General features: G+C 36.6%; 1 protein-coding gene across 2 annotated transcripts in view; it reads right to left on the minus strand.

The window, feature by feature from the left end:
* Nucleotides 1–3,005: 3,005 nt before the first annotated feature.
* Nucleotides 3,006–15,405, minus strand: part of TFEC (transcription factor EC) — a 67,456-nt gene continuing 55,056 nt past the window's right edge. For both annotated transcript variants that reach the window (XM_014519946.2, XM_025204152.1), the window contains 2 exons: nucleotides 5,873–6,020; nucleotides 3,006–4,930 (listed from right to left, as the gene is read on the minus strand). In XM_014519946.2, the coding sequence (XP_014375432.1) occupies nucleotides 4,550–4,930; nucleotides 5,873–6,020 (529 nt within the window). In that variant the 3' untranslated portion in view covers nucleotides 3,006–4,549. The remainder of the gene's footprint in view (nucleotides 4,931–5,872; nucleotides 6,021–15,405) is intronic.

The raw sequence follows: 15,405 nt of genomic DNA on the forward strand, positions 1-15,405 counted from the left end.
TATTAAAGAATATATCAATTATTTTCATTAATGGGAGGCTACTGGATCATGATGTATCATAATGGACTAAATGGTTAGCAGTTGTTAAGAGTGTTGTCTATTAAGTATTTCCTTAGATGTTCTTAGTGATGCTATTATAATGTCTTGCAGTAACATTCTTAGTGAGTCTTTGTTTCACAAGGGACATATAAAAAAGATGTTTTAATTTCTTTAATTGTATTCATATAATAAACATAAAGTACCAGCAAACACAAAATGTATTTTCTATAAAGACTGCATGTACAGTATGTACTAAAATACATTCTGTCACATACATTTACTTAGAAAACAAGATACTGTATGATTAACAATGAAAAATAGCAATTATCATAAAAATATTCTACTGTCTCATAATAGTAATGTAAATGCCTTTGCTGATCTAACAGACTTAACGTAATTTTAAATTACAATAATTTTACATCCTCCATTCATGTATACAGCCCTATTAAAGTCAAAAGGTATTATAACAATGTTCTTATTAAGATTAAATGACTGAATTATATTTAGTCCTTTAAACTATAAGGCAACTGCATTCCTGTTTGTTAAAATGTTTGCACTTACTTTAGCCTTTTACACAGTATCCACACAGGCAGTGAAATAATTTAGATCTCTTTTCTTTGTATAGTATCTATATCCATTTCATGAATTAAACAAGATGGTAATATTTCAGCTGCCTTTGGTTTTGTATAATTATCAGCTCACTGGTTCATGTACACTGTAAGAATACAACCACCATTTTTACTAGAAATAAGCAAAAAATCCTTAAATATATTGGGGGGAATGGTTTTCCCTCAAACCAGTAGAAATTAAAGTCTTTAAATTTCCTTCTTAAGGCTTTATTCATAGTACACCAGACTTCATCAAACAAAGCTGTATTAGAAATAATTTGGACATACTTTTAATGCATCAAACCCTGGAGACCTAGCACAGATTTTATTCCTGTAAAACTCTCATTGACATTGAAAGAAGTTTTTTTTTCCTGAGTTAGGACTTCAGGATTTGTTCCCATATTCATAAAAACCCTTTTCTGTGTTCAAGATTACAAGCACTGCACCATGCTGTAAAAAGTCTGAAGCTTTAAAGCCATCATGCTAAGTCTGAGTTGGGAGTATTTGCTATTTTAGGGAATTTGGAATAGCGAAACCAACATATAGAGGGCTGTGGATGTGCTGAATACCTTTCTGAAGCTTCCTTAACTGTGTAGCTTTCCATTGACCTTCTCATAAGCATTAAGATTTATACTAAAAGATCAAACCATACTGGGAAACTATAGCCTCTGACACCAAAGAGCCAGGTGAATGTTATCCTCTCTCAGGGATGCATTCCCTTATAGCGGGTTAGAGGAAATCTTTTTCACCTTGTGTAACCACCTATAGTAGTAACACAACAGCTCTCACTGAATTGAACTAATTCATGAAAATCCTAATCACAATCTGAAAAGACAACTTCCCATTGGAAACATAATTCAATTGCACTGAAAGAGCATTACCATCACACATATACACATAGTGTTTCTATGAATGACTGCAGCTTGGGAAGAGTAGTCTTTCTGCATATTTACTGACAGATACTGCAAGACAGCATATAGCAATAGAAGTGACTGCTAGCCTGTGTTAGGTTTTTCATGCAGAAAAAAAATCTGATGTTTTATACTGAGGGAATTGTCAGAAGAATGAAAATGAACTTAAAAAAAAATGGGTGCACTGAAATATTTTTAAGATGGTACTTGTAAAAAAGATGAAATTCAGGATTTTTTTTTAAGTCAATGCAGTCCAAAAGTATGGTCTATCTCCCATGTACAAATTCAATGGGAAAATCATGTAACACATTCATATTTAATTCATTTTTCTCCACTGTGAGCAATGCTGGTGTATTTAAATCTAATGTAGTAGAAACTACAAGGACAAATGCCAATTGGTTAGCCATCTATCTTCTCCCTTCTTCACATGAAATGGACAACATGAATCCTAAATTAGGTGCCTGGGCATAAATGTTACTTTTGTTGTATCATGTTTCAGATTTGACTTTCATTTTGTAATCTGTGGACTCTCTGGCATGGTGGGTTATGCCCCAAGTTTACTGAACAACTCTAATTAAAATGGCTCTTCTTCCTATATCCAGTTACCTTTGGTTAATATTCATTTGCACTCCCATCCCCACTTCCAAGATTTAAAAAAATAAACAAAAAAACCCAAACCTCTGCATCAGCTGTTATTTTTTGTTAATTGTATTGTAGCAACACAGTTAGGAGCCTCCACCAAGGCATGTTGAGCTAAACATGTATATGCACATGACAAAAATGTGGTTTCTTTGTACCAAAGAACTTATTGTCTAAATGACTGCATTTATATAGTCTAACAGAACTCTTTAAATAGACTAAAAAACTGATATGATTTCTTTAGATAGAAGTTGATTAGTTTTTGCCACATGGTGAAATTCCCAGTGAGTTAGTAGAAAATCCAAGTGAAATTCCAATGAGCAGGTAAAATTCCAGTTAAGAAAAAAAATGCCAAAACACAAGAATTTAGAACTGATGGGGTGTGCTATGACTCTTGTAAACCATGTAGTTCAGTGAAACCATCTATACAGTAGCGTATATAACGCTTATGAAGGTCCTATTTGCCAACTTTGCACAATTTCTAAATAATAATAATAATAATAATAAAGACGACATTGGAAGTAAAGGCCTATGCATTTAAAATCCAAGTCAAACAATAGCCTGATTGAATCCCCTTTTGCTGCAGCACTTCACATGATGCTTCTTTAGGAAGGTTCTGGGAGAGCAAAACCGAACACAATAGTTCTCATTTTTAAGAATATTTTACCTTTCACAAAAACCCCCAAAACAAATACTTTTGGTTTATTTGAAAAAAGAACTGCAAAGAACTTGTGCCAGCTTATTTTCCAATGTATTAGTATTAAATTGATTGTACTTAATCTACTCCAAAAATATATAATCACACTCCAAAATTTCACCGTATATGAAGATGATGCGTCTTCTGCCTGTTCTCTAACTGCTGAAGCTCTAAGTCAAATCCATATGTTTTGAATGCCCATTACTAGCATGCGAGTGTGATAAAGGAGTGGATCAGAACAACAGCTTCAGGAATATTTCCTTTGGCTCCAGACACTACTTATCTTTTTGATAATGAATCTAGAGGCAAATTTAAAGTGAAATTCTCTGCCAAAATGCATGCAAGGGAATGTAGTACATCTCATCCTCCACATCCAACTGGATCAAAAATATTGGTATAGAGTTAGGACTTGTCCCTTTAGAAAAACCCTACTATGCCATCAAAGGAACCAAGACACACTTCATGGCTTGAAAAAGTTTTCTTGGAAAATACAGTATCCTATTATTCAATTGTGATTAGCCACCATCAAAGAAGGACACCACCTGGGTACATGACAAATAACTGATATTACTATTAGCAACAGTGGCTGTTTTAATTTATACTAATTGTAACACTGAATATCTCCATTGCATCCTATACATGCAGGGCGCATCTACACGTGCGCCCAACTACACAGATGTTACTGCACAGTCATTTAGTACTTGCTTTAGCAAGTTGTTACTGTACAGTCCCAGAGGCGCCCAAGTCGTTTTTGACCCTACTGTGCAGTAGCGTCGGCATCATGATTCGTGTCTGCCAACTGTGCATTGCCGTAGCTCGTCACTATGGCGACATAGCGTCTCATGTAGACACGCCCACATGCACTCTTACTTTATTCTGTTGACTAAGTAACCTCTTTTTAAATTGCTGAAACCTGATCTGTATCTGTCCAATAAATTTGGTTTTTGTTTGATTGCTTTTTTTATCCCTATTGTTATATTTCTGGTTTTCTTTGGTAACACTAAAATGCACAATAATGAATACTGAATGTTTGATATTTTCTATAGGTGAATAAAAACTGAAATATGGATTCAAAAAACAACTTTATGAACTTTGTGGTCTTATTTTAAATACAAGTGCATGCAGTTCATGCAGCATTAGTCTCCCACCTTTTATAATGATTTTAACATCTCTATTGTAAGTAGATCACATTCAAACATTTCCCCATTGCAGTTCATGTTACATAGCCATTGGTTTTATTCAAATTTTCTATTTTTCACTTAAAAAGAAATTAATAAATGCTTACAACTAAAAGTCTTGAATAAATTTGGGAGAAATGAGTACTAAATTCAACAGCGTATTTGAGTATAATTTTGTGACATGGTTTTGTGGGAACTATTTTAATACTTCTGTAAGAATAGAAGAAAAGATGGAAAAAAAAACAAACCTTTCTGGTAAATAAAGAAGGATCTGTAGCTAGTTCCAGGATAAGGAGATACAACTCTATTGTTCTATGAAGTTTGCCTCAGCTAAGCCCTACCCACACAACAGCTTGTTACCACAACAGTTCTTTGTTTTCTTATTTGAAGTAAGCACCAACATCAAACTTAAATTCATAACACAATTTTTTAGCACCAGCAAATGATTAAAAAAATATCATCAGGGCCTATCTAGTTCTACAAATCATCTCCATCATCGGTACTAAAGCTACTTCTCCGACTACTCTCTTTTGATGCAGCAGGTGATGTGGAAGACAAGAGTGGATCTGTTCCAAATGGCGATATTGTGTCATCGAGTAAAATTTCCTCTAACCTTTGTTCTTCTTTTAAAGCGGCACTAAAAGAGAGATCTGTGAAGTGCGAAAGTGGATCGGAAAAGGCTATCGATCCATCACAAATGTCAGAACTTGGTCCATGAGTCAGAGCCATTTGCTGAGAATAGTCTATGACATTCTCTTCTGGATATGTCTGTTGCTTGATGACTTGGGCAGCTAAATCCACAGCAGCAAGTGAAGACATGACTGGCAGACCATGAGCACGAGCCTGGATTTCTAGTTCCTACCATTTAAAAAAAAAGATAATGATTTAGAAATAAGTCTGATTTCTTCAGAACCACAGTAGATAACAGCATTCATACACAGAATACGTACACATTAATGATAATTCTTAATTCAATTTTGACAATATGTTTAAAAATGCAATATGTGTATAATCCAGGATAATAACAATGAGTAACACACGTCAGTTTTCTTTTTAATTCTCATCCTGTTCTTAAATAGATCTCCTATGGGAACATGAGAGATATGACAGCCCCCCTAATACTATTACCTACAGTACTGAACCACTTTAAAGTGATAGAAAAATGCTGCAGACATTTCTACTCGTTAATTATCCACAAGGATTCAGGACTCCTATCAGCAGAAATAGCAGGTATCTTACCCAATGATATATATGTGTGTGCACATATATTTCTTTAAATCTGGCATCTCAAGGTATGGAAGGCCATATTCTGATACTTCATGTCACATGAGCAGATGATGTGTGACTTAATATAACATGGCACAACGTACCCCAAGGCAATGCAATGCCGTGGAATTTTTACAAAGGGGAAAAGAAGATACAGGAGAGGATTTAGTGTCCAATATTGTATTAGGAAATGTTTTTCCTTTCTTTATTTTTAATTTTTTTCTCTAGTAATAATGTGGACAGTATAAGGCGGCAATGTTCTTTCAAATACTTTATTGGTCTTTCTCTACACGTTACCGTATATAAATCCTAATGATTAAAGGAATTTCTTAAAAATCAATGAAAAAAAATGAACACAAAAAACACAATTTTACAAATCTGTTTCTATTTTTATATGAAAAGGTGTACCTTTGTCACAAGGCCAATGCATTTTTGGTAATGGTATTTTGGAAAAAATTATGTAGGTGAATAAAATTGGATGAGGGATAAGTATTGAGAAAGCTTTGTAGTTCATAGTAACAGTCTTATACAAACCTGAATTCGAAGTAGAAGTCTTCTGTTAGCCTGCTCTAATTTCTTCTGTCTGTGTTCTAATTCTCTGGCTCTCTGTTGTTCTTTTTGTAGCCACTTGATGTACTCCACTGATGCTTTTAAAATAGTTCCTTTGTTCCAGCGCATATCACTGCAGAATGTAGAGATAACCTTTTCACAATTGTGCATGTCAGCAGAATTCATAAGAACTTACAAAATCTTTTACATTAATATGAAATAATGATTTACATGACTATTATTCACTCTTAGATATTATTGCTTCTGAATGGAAATTTTAATAGAATAGTTAAGAAGCCCTTATATAGTAAAATTAATCCCAGAATGAAAATAAGTGTCAAAAGAAAGTAATAAAGTGACTTTTTGTGGGAGAGCTAAATGCAATATCATGATTCTACCATTACAGTTTTTATATTTTTAGTGAAAATTGCTTTTATTATTAACTCTAAGATTAAAATCTATGTGCAGTATTTCTGCATTAATGAACTAGGAAATATACATTACTGAAGACTTAAGCCTAAATTTTTAAAGATCATTTCAAATATACTACTCCTTTTACCTGACTTTCTAATGAGGTTGCTTTTATGCTTGTTGGGAAAAAAAATGGTCTGTGCTGAATGCTGATCTTCACTGACGATAGAGGTAGCAAATCACAGTTTAGCAATCACACTGTGTAACACGACAAAACTGACTCATTCAAACCCTTTGACAACAGCTGAAAAAACATATACTGGGTTAAGTAGACAACTGATATAAATCCCAACTGAAAATAAACACATCCTTGACAAGGATGAGATGATCCTTGGCCCTGATCTAGCAAAGCCCTTATGCACACATTTAATTTTAAATTCACAAGTGATCCCATAAAGTCAATGGGCTTATTCGTGTGCTTAAAATAAGCATGCACTCCAGGACATTTGCTGGATCACTGGCCTTGAAACAAGAAAAAGTTTTATTAAGGATGTCAATTTTTTTAATAAAAGTTTGAAAATTTTATAATACAGGTAAGAATACAGCTGGCATTATAGATAAGGATGGTCTAACTTCAAGGCCAGAAAGTCAATACAAATTTAAACAGAGGAAAGGACTCACATGAGCCCTGCAATGGGTGTAAAAACTGACTGGTGAAAGCTTGTAGGAAGGTGGATCACTTCTTAGATTCTGAACCAAAGGTGTGTACTTGGATACTTGCTATGTATGGTGAAAATAATATAAATTATGAAAACAAATCAATAGTCAGTTCCCACTGCTGTTTAGATTGCAAACTCTGAAGAACACTGAAATGATACTTCTTCTACTATTTTAAGGAAAGCCTTTGAAAATGCTATTCATACATACACACCTGTGGTGAGTAAAATATAATATTTCCTTCATTCTCAAGTAAAAGGGTGAGTGACTATATTTTGCAAGTGCCTTAGTGAATTTTGATGGCAGTTTTGGAAAAAGATAAGGGAATGATAATATCTATAGCATGTCCTTCAGGGAAATACATCCACAATCCTCCTAGGTACATAAGGTCACCCCCTCATATTAAAGGACAGAATAATACCATGCAAATTTTATGACTACTTGCACTTAACTAGCTCAGCTTGAAAAAAAAATACAACACTACAAAATTAGTTGCAAAGACACAGTATTTGGCAATTTGGAAATACTTTGGATTTGGTGAGGGAACAAATTTATTTACAACTACTGAGTATAGGTATGAAGTCTGGCAAAAAAATATCACAGAGGTGCTCCAGGTAATCACAGACATTATGAATTAAAACAGGGAAATTTTGACAAAAATATTTTTCAATTAATATTTCCCTTAGATCTAATAATAAACCATATATTATGGGCTGCACTTTGAACTCACTAATCAGTTATTTGCAAGCTTTTTCCCTCCCCATAGTATTAATAACCCTAATTATCATATTCTGAATTTTGCTGACTTCTCATAATGGTGCTGGCTGGACAGTTTGAATTTCCTCTGATATAATGGTGCTAATTTTTCTCTTACTTTAAGATAAATCTTCACTGTGAACCTAATTGCCAGATTTAGATTTCCAGTGGAGATAGATCTAGTCAACTCACAAGTGCTAAGGAATAAATGCTACATAGCTTGTAATGTGACATTTACACGTTTGAAGGGATTGTCCCTACTTTTGTGAACCCTGATAAAAAGCCTCCGGCCCCTGAGATATTCTTCTAGTAAGGAATTCTGAATCTTTCCTTTAAACTCTGGAAACTCGGAACTGAACTACATCACTGACAGTTTCTTAAGTGTGTTATCCAACAAGTTCATTGTTCAATACCTGAGACAAAGTACAGAATTCTTCCCAATTGGCAAATGTGAGCATGTGTGTGTATGCACGCATATGCACACACATGCCACACTATACATCATTGGTGGGATGTTTTGCTAAATAAGAATACTAAATCCCAATGTGCCAGTATTTTTATGACATATATTGATGTCTGTTTTCTCTCTGTGGATGCCCTCTCATCCCCCAATATACCTCGGGTACATAATGACATCTTCCTTGTATGGATACGAGGGAAGGAATCTCTAGAAAAAAATTCACCAGATCTTTAATAACTTCCACCACTCCATCACACAACTCTGGAATACTCCACCTAGCAAATTTATTTCATAAACACTACAGAGAAGGTTTGCAATGGCCACAGTCCCACCACATTGTATCAGAAACCAACCAACTGCTACACCTAACCACATGCCACCAGCTTTCATCCTAAACACACCACTAGATCCATCTACAGACAAGCTTGATGATACACCTGTATCTGCTCTGATCTCATCAACCAGCATGCACATCTTGAGGATCTGAAGCAGGGATTCCTACAATTATAATACAACTCCAAAACTGTAGCCACTCAGATCAACAAAGCCAGACTTAGTCCTTGCATCAACCTGCTACAGTGTTAACCCTGGGACAAGAAAAATAGGGTCCCTCCCCCAACACTCCATTGCTGACCTCAGGATTGCTGCTCTCAGGCAGCAAACATTTAAAAATTGATTTGAATGGGGAATTGTGAAACAAGAAATCACCCACAGGCTGGATTGTGTTAAGTATGGTTTATACACAGACTATGGATTCTTATTCCATTACCTAGATTAGTTTTTGCGACTCCCTTGTTCCTATGGGTTTATTGCTTGCTTGTTCACCTCTCCCAGCACTGCCCCCTGCCCCTCTTCCCTCTCTCCCATCTTCCCCTGCCCTTCTACCTTTGTATTCAAATCATTCTTTATGTTTTATACATTGGTATATGCAAGTCCTTTCACAGCATTTGATGAAGTGAGCTCCAACTTACTGAGATGAAGTGTGCACTATATATATCTAATTTAGTTACTCTATAAGGTGCAAATCTACTCTGCCTATAGCTAAATTTTCCAGAGCCTGAAGGGGACACAGCCTTAAATACGCTAGGACAGATTCAGTGGAAGGCATGAAACAACAATGCATTAATCTGGTTTAAGCTGAGCTCCATCCATACTCTTTTAAACTGGCAGATGGGCAGGTAATAAAAAAGCCTCTGTGCTGGCTCTATATGAAACTGTTTTTTGCTTGTGCTGGTTTTCTTCAGCATCTTTACCCATGGAAACGGAATGGAGTATAGAAAAGCCACATCAGAATACTGTCTGTCTAGGGTATCCCCTATTGGAAGGGCAGGAACATAATCCATCAGGATAGTGCCCAATTGGCAGAATAGTGTGGGAAAATGTGCTTGCATAGGTATTATCAACAGTATGTGCCACAAGAGACAGCCAGCCCCTGTGTGTGGCAGGTGGCAGACTGGGAAGGGGACAAGCAGCACAGTGGTAGATAGTAGGGCTGTGTGAAACACCATTGTTTTGTTTCAACATCCATTTTGAAGGGACAGTGTCTCAATTTCATCTTTTCATTTCATCGAAACCGTTTCACTGTTTTGATGCATTTCGATGTTTTGCCCATAGGCTATAATAGGAAATCACGAAAATGCCTACAACTTTGTCATTTCTTGCCTGATTCTGATGAAAATTGCACTCTTCTGAGGGCATGAAGCCTGCAGTGTCAAGGAGATGGGTACAGAGTTTTCTGGGAAACTTCACCTCAAACTGCAAAAAAGCAAAACTTGTCATACTTGCTGGCAGTGGCAGCCTCCTGTCATCTGGTGCACAGATCCAGGGGCCCACACCCCTGGGAGGGCTGCAGGGCTGTGCAAGACTCCTCTTGGGGGTGCAGGCCTCTGGATCTGTGCCAGATGACAGGAGGCTACCACTACCACTTGGGACCAGTGCTGGGTGCATGGAGCTCAGCCTGGCAGTGGGAGGTGGAGAGCAGCCCTGGCTCTGCCCACCTCCCACCACCAGGCTGCACTCCATGGGGCTGGCAGAGCTGATCAAAGCACAACCCTGGCTGTGCCCACTTCCTGCTGCTGGGCTACACTCCATGGGGCTGCAGAGCCACTTGAGGTGCAGCCCAGCGGTGGGAAGTGGGAAGAGTCAGGGCTGCGCTCCACCTCCCACTGCTGGGCTCACCTCACACTGCTGGGCTGTGCTCCGCGGGGCTCTGCAGCCCCATGGAATGTAGCCCAGCATCAGGAAGTGGGCACAGCCAGGGTTGTGCTCCAATCGGCTCTGCCAGCCTTACGGAGCACAGCCCAGTGGTGGGAGGCAGGGGGAGCCAGGGCTGTGCTCCACCTCCCACCGCCCGGCTGAGCTCCATGGGGCTGCAGAGCTGCTTGAAGCGCAGTCCTGGCTCTCCCCATCACTGAGCTGCTTCGAAACTTGAAATGTTTTGAATGCCCTCATTTCATTTTGAAGTTGTTTTGAAGCTTTTTGTTTCATTTCAATTGCACTGCTTTGAGCTTGAAACGCATCAAAACAGCTTTGAACCAAAACACTTGGCAAAATTTCACACAGCCCTAGTAGATGGGCCAAGGAGCAAAAAGGAGAGCATTAGATCAGGCAAGGAGCATAGGGCAGGAAGCAAAAAGCAGAGCAGCATCTTGGGCAAGGAGCAGTAAACTGGGCAGCAGATCAAGTAAGGGAAGGGGATTGGAGTGGCACATGGGGAGGGCAGGGAGCCAATTTGTGGCATGCCTACCAAAAAAAGATATTAAAAAGGGATACTGTATGAGAATATTATAGGTCTTATACATCATCCTTTTATTTATTTATGGTAACTGAAAGATAAAAATTGTCATGGGAATTTTTTAATTCAATTCTTGTTTTTCAATTTTTTCTATGCTAAATCTGAAATTCTAAATTAAGATGCAGATATGTGAAACGTAACTTAAATGGCATTGCAAAATTCATCTTTATTGCTCCATAATCGTTTCCATGTCAGCCATGCTCCAGTTACAGATAAAATTATGACTCTCTAGTTATCAGCCCTACAAACTCATTTGGGAATGAGCAGTAGGTATTAATTATTTTATTTTTTTTAAAAACATTTTAAAATAATATTTTAAAAAATCAGTTATATTTTTAAAATATTTGGAAATAGCACATTGTGTATCTAGCTAGCATATAGAACTGCTGAGCTCTTATTCTTCACTCTTGTTCCTCCATTTCCTTTCTAGTATTCATCACATTAATTTTTATCTTATCGCATTAATACCTACACATGTGAATAACTCTTCAATTGAGCTCAATCCTAAATGTTTTCAAGATTGGGCTTCTAACTGTAAATTCTTTGTGTGTGTCAGTACACTATTCAACATGGTGGAACTTAAGTCCTGATCAGGGCATCTGGATGCTACTATAACAATAATAATTTGTCCTTAAATTAGTATAATGAATATGTTATAACAATTGTTACTGTTATTATGGACTAATTTAAATAACTGCAGTGTCTCAGGAAGGCCTGATTCAACTATAAAAGTAAACAACAGATATACAATGTCTTCGAAATCACTCAGGGTGCTGACAGATGTGGAAAAACCCCCCAAAACAAAACAGTGCTTTATCGGAAGTCCGCAGCGTGTATATAGATCAGGCATTTCAGCAGGGATTTTTGGCAGTTTTATCTAAAGCTGATTCAATCACTATTAGATAAAAGTGCTGAAAAGCCCCACTGAAGCTCCCAATAAATACAGATGTTGGGCAAGTTGGGTCCAATTAATGTGATGCCTCTTCTGGGGATGCACTGTGCTTGGTGCGAGGGTGCACCAAGCTTACAGCATCATTTGGAGGGGAGGGGGGGGTTCACATTGGTAAGCAGCCTCAGTCTTACTACATTAGCCATTTCCAATTTCACCAACTGAAAACAACAAATGCCCAGTAACTTCATTATACTCTCTCCCAAACCACTCATGTCTATTCAGGAATAAGAAACAAAGCCATTGGCCAGCTCGTTCTTAGCTGGTCTAAATCAAAGTAGTTTTATTGAAGTCAACACAGTATCAGCAGCTCAATGAGGCTGAAGATCCAACCTCATGGAACAAACATGTCCCATCATATATTTTTAATACAAAGTAATGATGAACTCAGTTTGTGAATAAGTTTTAGGTTGAATGTTGCTTTTATCAATCATAGCTTGGGCAAAGCAACAATAAACAAAACAATTCAAATCAGAGTATATTTATGAACACTTCCAGTTCCTCAAAATAAATTAGTCAAAAATATGCAGATGTATTTGAAGGGTTCAATTCTGAACCTCTTTGTTGACTTGTATCAGACAACTTGTATGAGTAAGTGCTATTCAGTGCAGCCCACTCAAAGCAAATCTGCTTTTATATCATCACTATACATGGACCACTATTTACATAACATTTAATAATTGATGCAGAAAGCCAGAAGAACTTTGTCTATCAAGGCTTTCCACAGACATACAACAATTCAAAATACAGCAGGCAACAGACAGACACTGAATGCATAGAGAAGGTGACAGCAATCCATTTATTCTTCCCTGAAGGCTTAGGGAATCTGTGAACTTCTCATATCAACAATATTAGGTTGGAATTCTCAGATGAAGGGCTTTTCTCTTGTTATTTCTGGTCATTCCGGTCTGTTTGGAAATATCATGGGAAAGATGTTCACATTCCAGCACAACTTGGAGCCTGGTTTATTCAGCTCAACCTGGAAATCCATATATTTAAATAAACTAGTTTTGAGTTTCAACAAAATACCAAATGGTATTTGGGTTTCTCCTGTTTGATTTTTAAAATATTTGACCATCTATTTATGGTTTTACATTTCTGAAGCACCTAACAGTTAGCTCTATCTATTTACTGAAAATTAAACTAAAAAGTGCTTTGCAATTTAATTGAGCCAAGATTCCTACCACCAATTCCTTCCCTCTGATAAAGTGAATTTAGAATCTTCATCCCTTTAAATCACATAAACTATAACCCAAATTACAAAATTAAATAAAAAAGTAGTAAAGAGGTTTTAGCAGAAACGTAAGACCCCCACTGAATCTCAGCTGAATGCAAATAAGTTGGTCATAAAAACAACATAATAAAAGGAAGATACAAATCATACCTTTCTCTTTGCAGTTACATCACTAGTTTCAAAAGCATTTTTTAAATTAATAAATGAGGTGTAAATGGTGCATTTGAGAAAATGTCATGGAGGGATAATACATGACAATATAGAGAAAGTCTTTAGGAGATAATAAATATCTATCTTTTTACATAAAAGGAAGAGCAACCTAGGAGCATAAGAAGGAAAACAAGAACAGTAGTGTGTGTATATAAATACCCATACTATATATATAGTATGGGAACACTTGGAGGTAGTGAAAGGGAAGGACTATGCCATGGAGTAAATAATTGTTCAGATGCACTGAGCCTATTAGATTAATTTGTATTTACAACTGAAGATAAACTTCATGTGCATTAATCCTTTGATCCTTTTCATCTGACCAAGCATAAGTAAAATTGGACTGGGGCCTCCCTTTTCAAAAATGACTAGTGAATTTGGATGCCACATTTTGGATGCCAAATGAAGACTGTGATAACCTGTCCTCTGAAAATGAGGCCCCTTAAAAAGGTGTCAAATAGGACATCTGAAAAAACAGAAGCACCCAAATTCACTGATCACTTTTGAAAGTATGAGCTTGTGCGACTGTCACACCAAGCCTGTCATGTTGACAGAATAAGAAAAGAAAAAATATGACCTCTTCATTATCATTGCCCAAAACCTTTTCATAAAGCAACACTTTAACAGATCAGTACAATTTGTTCATATATTCAATTATGTGAAATCTAGAAGTTAACCCAAACCAAAGCATTCAATTCCAGCACCCCTCCACACTTTCAGGGAATGAGGACCTCTTTCTGTAATTTGTAAGTCATTCCTATTTCTAATTGCAGTGTAATTACTACTTCATAGATAAAAACCAACACTGCCATCTGTGTTTCTTTGAGTAATCTTTCCTCACAATTCTTAGAAGGGTATGACACTATGATTAAAATGCCTTTAGACCCAATGTGCCTATGAAGGATATGGAGTAATGTTGTATCCCTGATGGTCCAGAAATTGTGAGAGGCAAGGAATTTTTGGGGTGATATCTTTTATTGAACCAACTATATAGTTGGGAAAATGGTAGACAAGCTTTTGAATGCAAGGTATTCTTCAGATCATTCTTTTTCTAACTGCTTGCATTTGAAAGCTTGTCTAACTTTATCTCAACTATGCATTTGATCCAATAAAAGATATCAACCCAAAAAATCCTTGCCTCTTTATGAAGGATGTCAGCGGTGAACAAAACATTATTTAGGAGCTTTGGGAGGTCCTTATATTAACTGAACTGGTTCAACCAATCCTTGTATTAGCAGCATCTATAGTGGTATGCCCATTTAATTAATGTTGGGTTGATGCTATAGAAAAAGCTGAATCTGTAAAAATGTCAGTCTGTAGAGACAACTAAGACATGTTACTTTTCTCACTGGTGATTTCTATCAAAGTGGCTTGTTATGCCAAGCTTGTACTCATGTAAGTCTCACACAGCTTTATATTCTTATAGAAATCCTGAATGTAATCAAAATTTTCCTAGCCCTCAGGAAGAAAGGCTGAAGTGTCAATAGATATTTTTATTCAGAGCATCATGCAGGCTTCCATTGACATGCAAATGAAAACCACAATATTTGTATAACCAGTTTTATCCAAGTCTGTCATGCTCTTTAGGCTTTTTGAGTGGCATGAGAAATCCAAAGCTAAAGTCCAGGCATTAAATAACACTGTTACTGCTAATCCTGAAAGAGACTGTCTTATAGACTGGTCTTTTTTCCCCCTACTGATGACAAATATTAACATCATAGAAAAGAAGCAGAGTTCAGGCAATATAAATTCTTAGTTACAGTAAATAAATATATCAATATAAAATATAGCAATTTTTATTTTTTATAAAACATTAAAGGTCTTTCATTTCCACCTTTACTTTTTGATTTCTTTTTCAGTGAATGTGGGTTTTCTGAAATGTGTCTATCCAACAACTTCAGTATGAAGGGAAGGTAACAGCAGTGCACATGTTGTCTTATCCCACCAGAGGGACTATCTCTGAGAATGAGAGGATATTTCTTTCCCT

This window comes from Alligator sinensis, unplaced genomic scaffold (genome assembly GCF_000455745.1).
Source record: "Alligator sinensis unplaced genomic scaffold, ASM45574v1 scaffold65_2, whole genome shotgun sequence".
Classification (NCBI taxonomy): domain Eukaryota; kingdom Metazoa; phylum Chordata; order Crocodylia; family Alligatoridae; genus Alligator; species Alligator sinensis.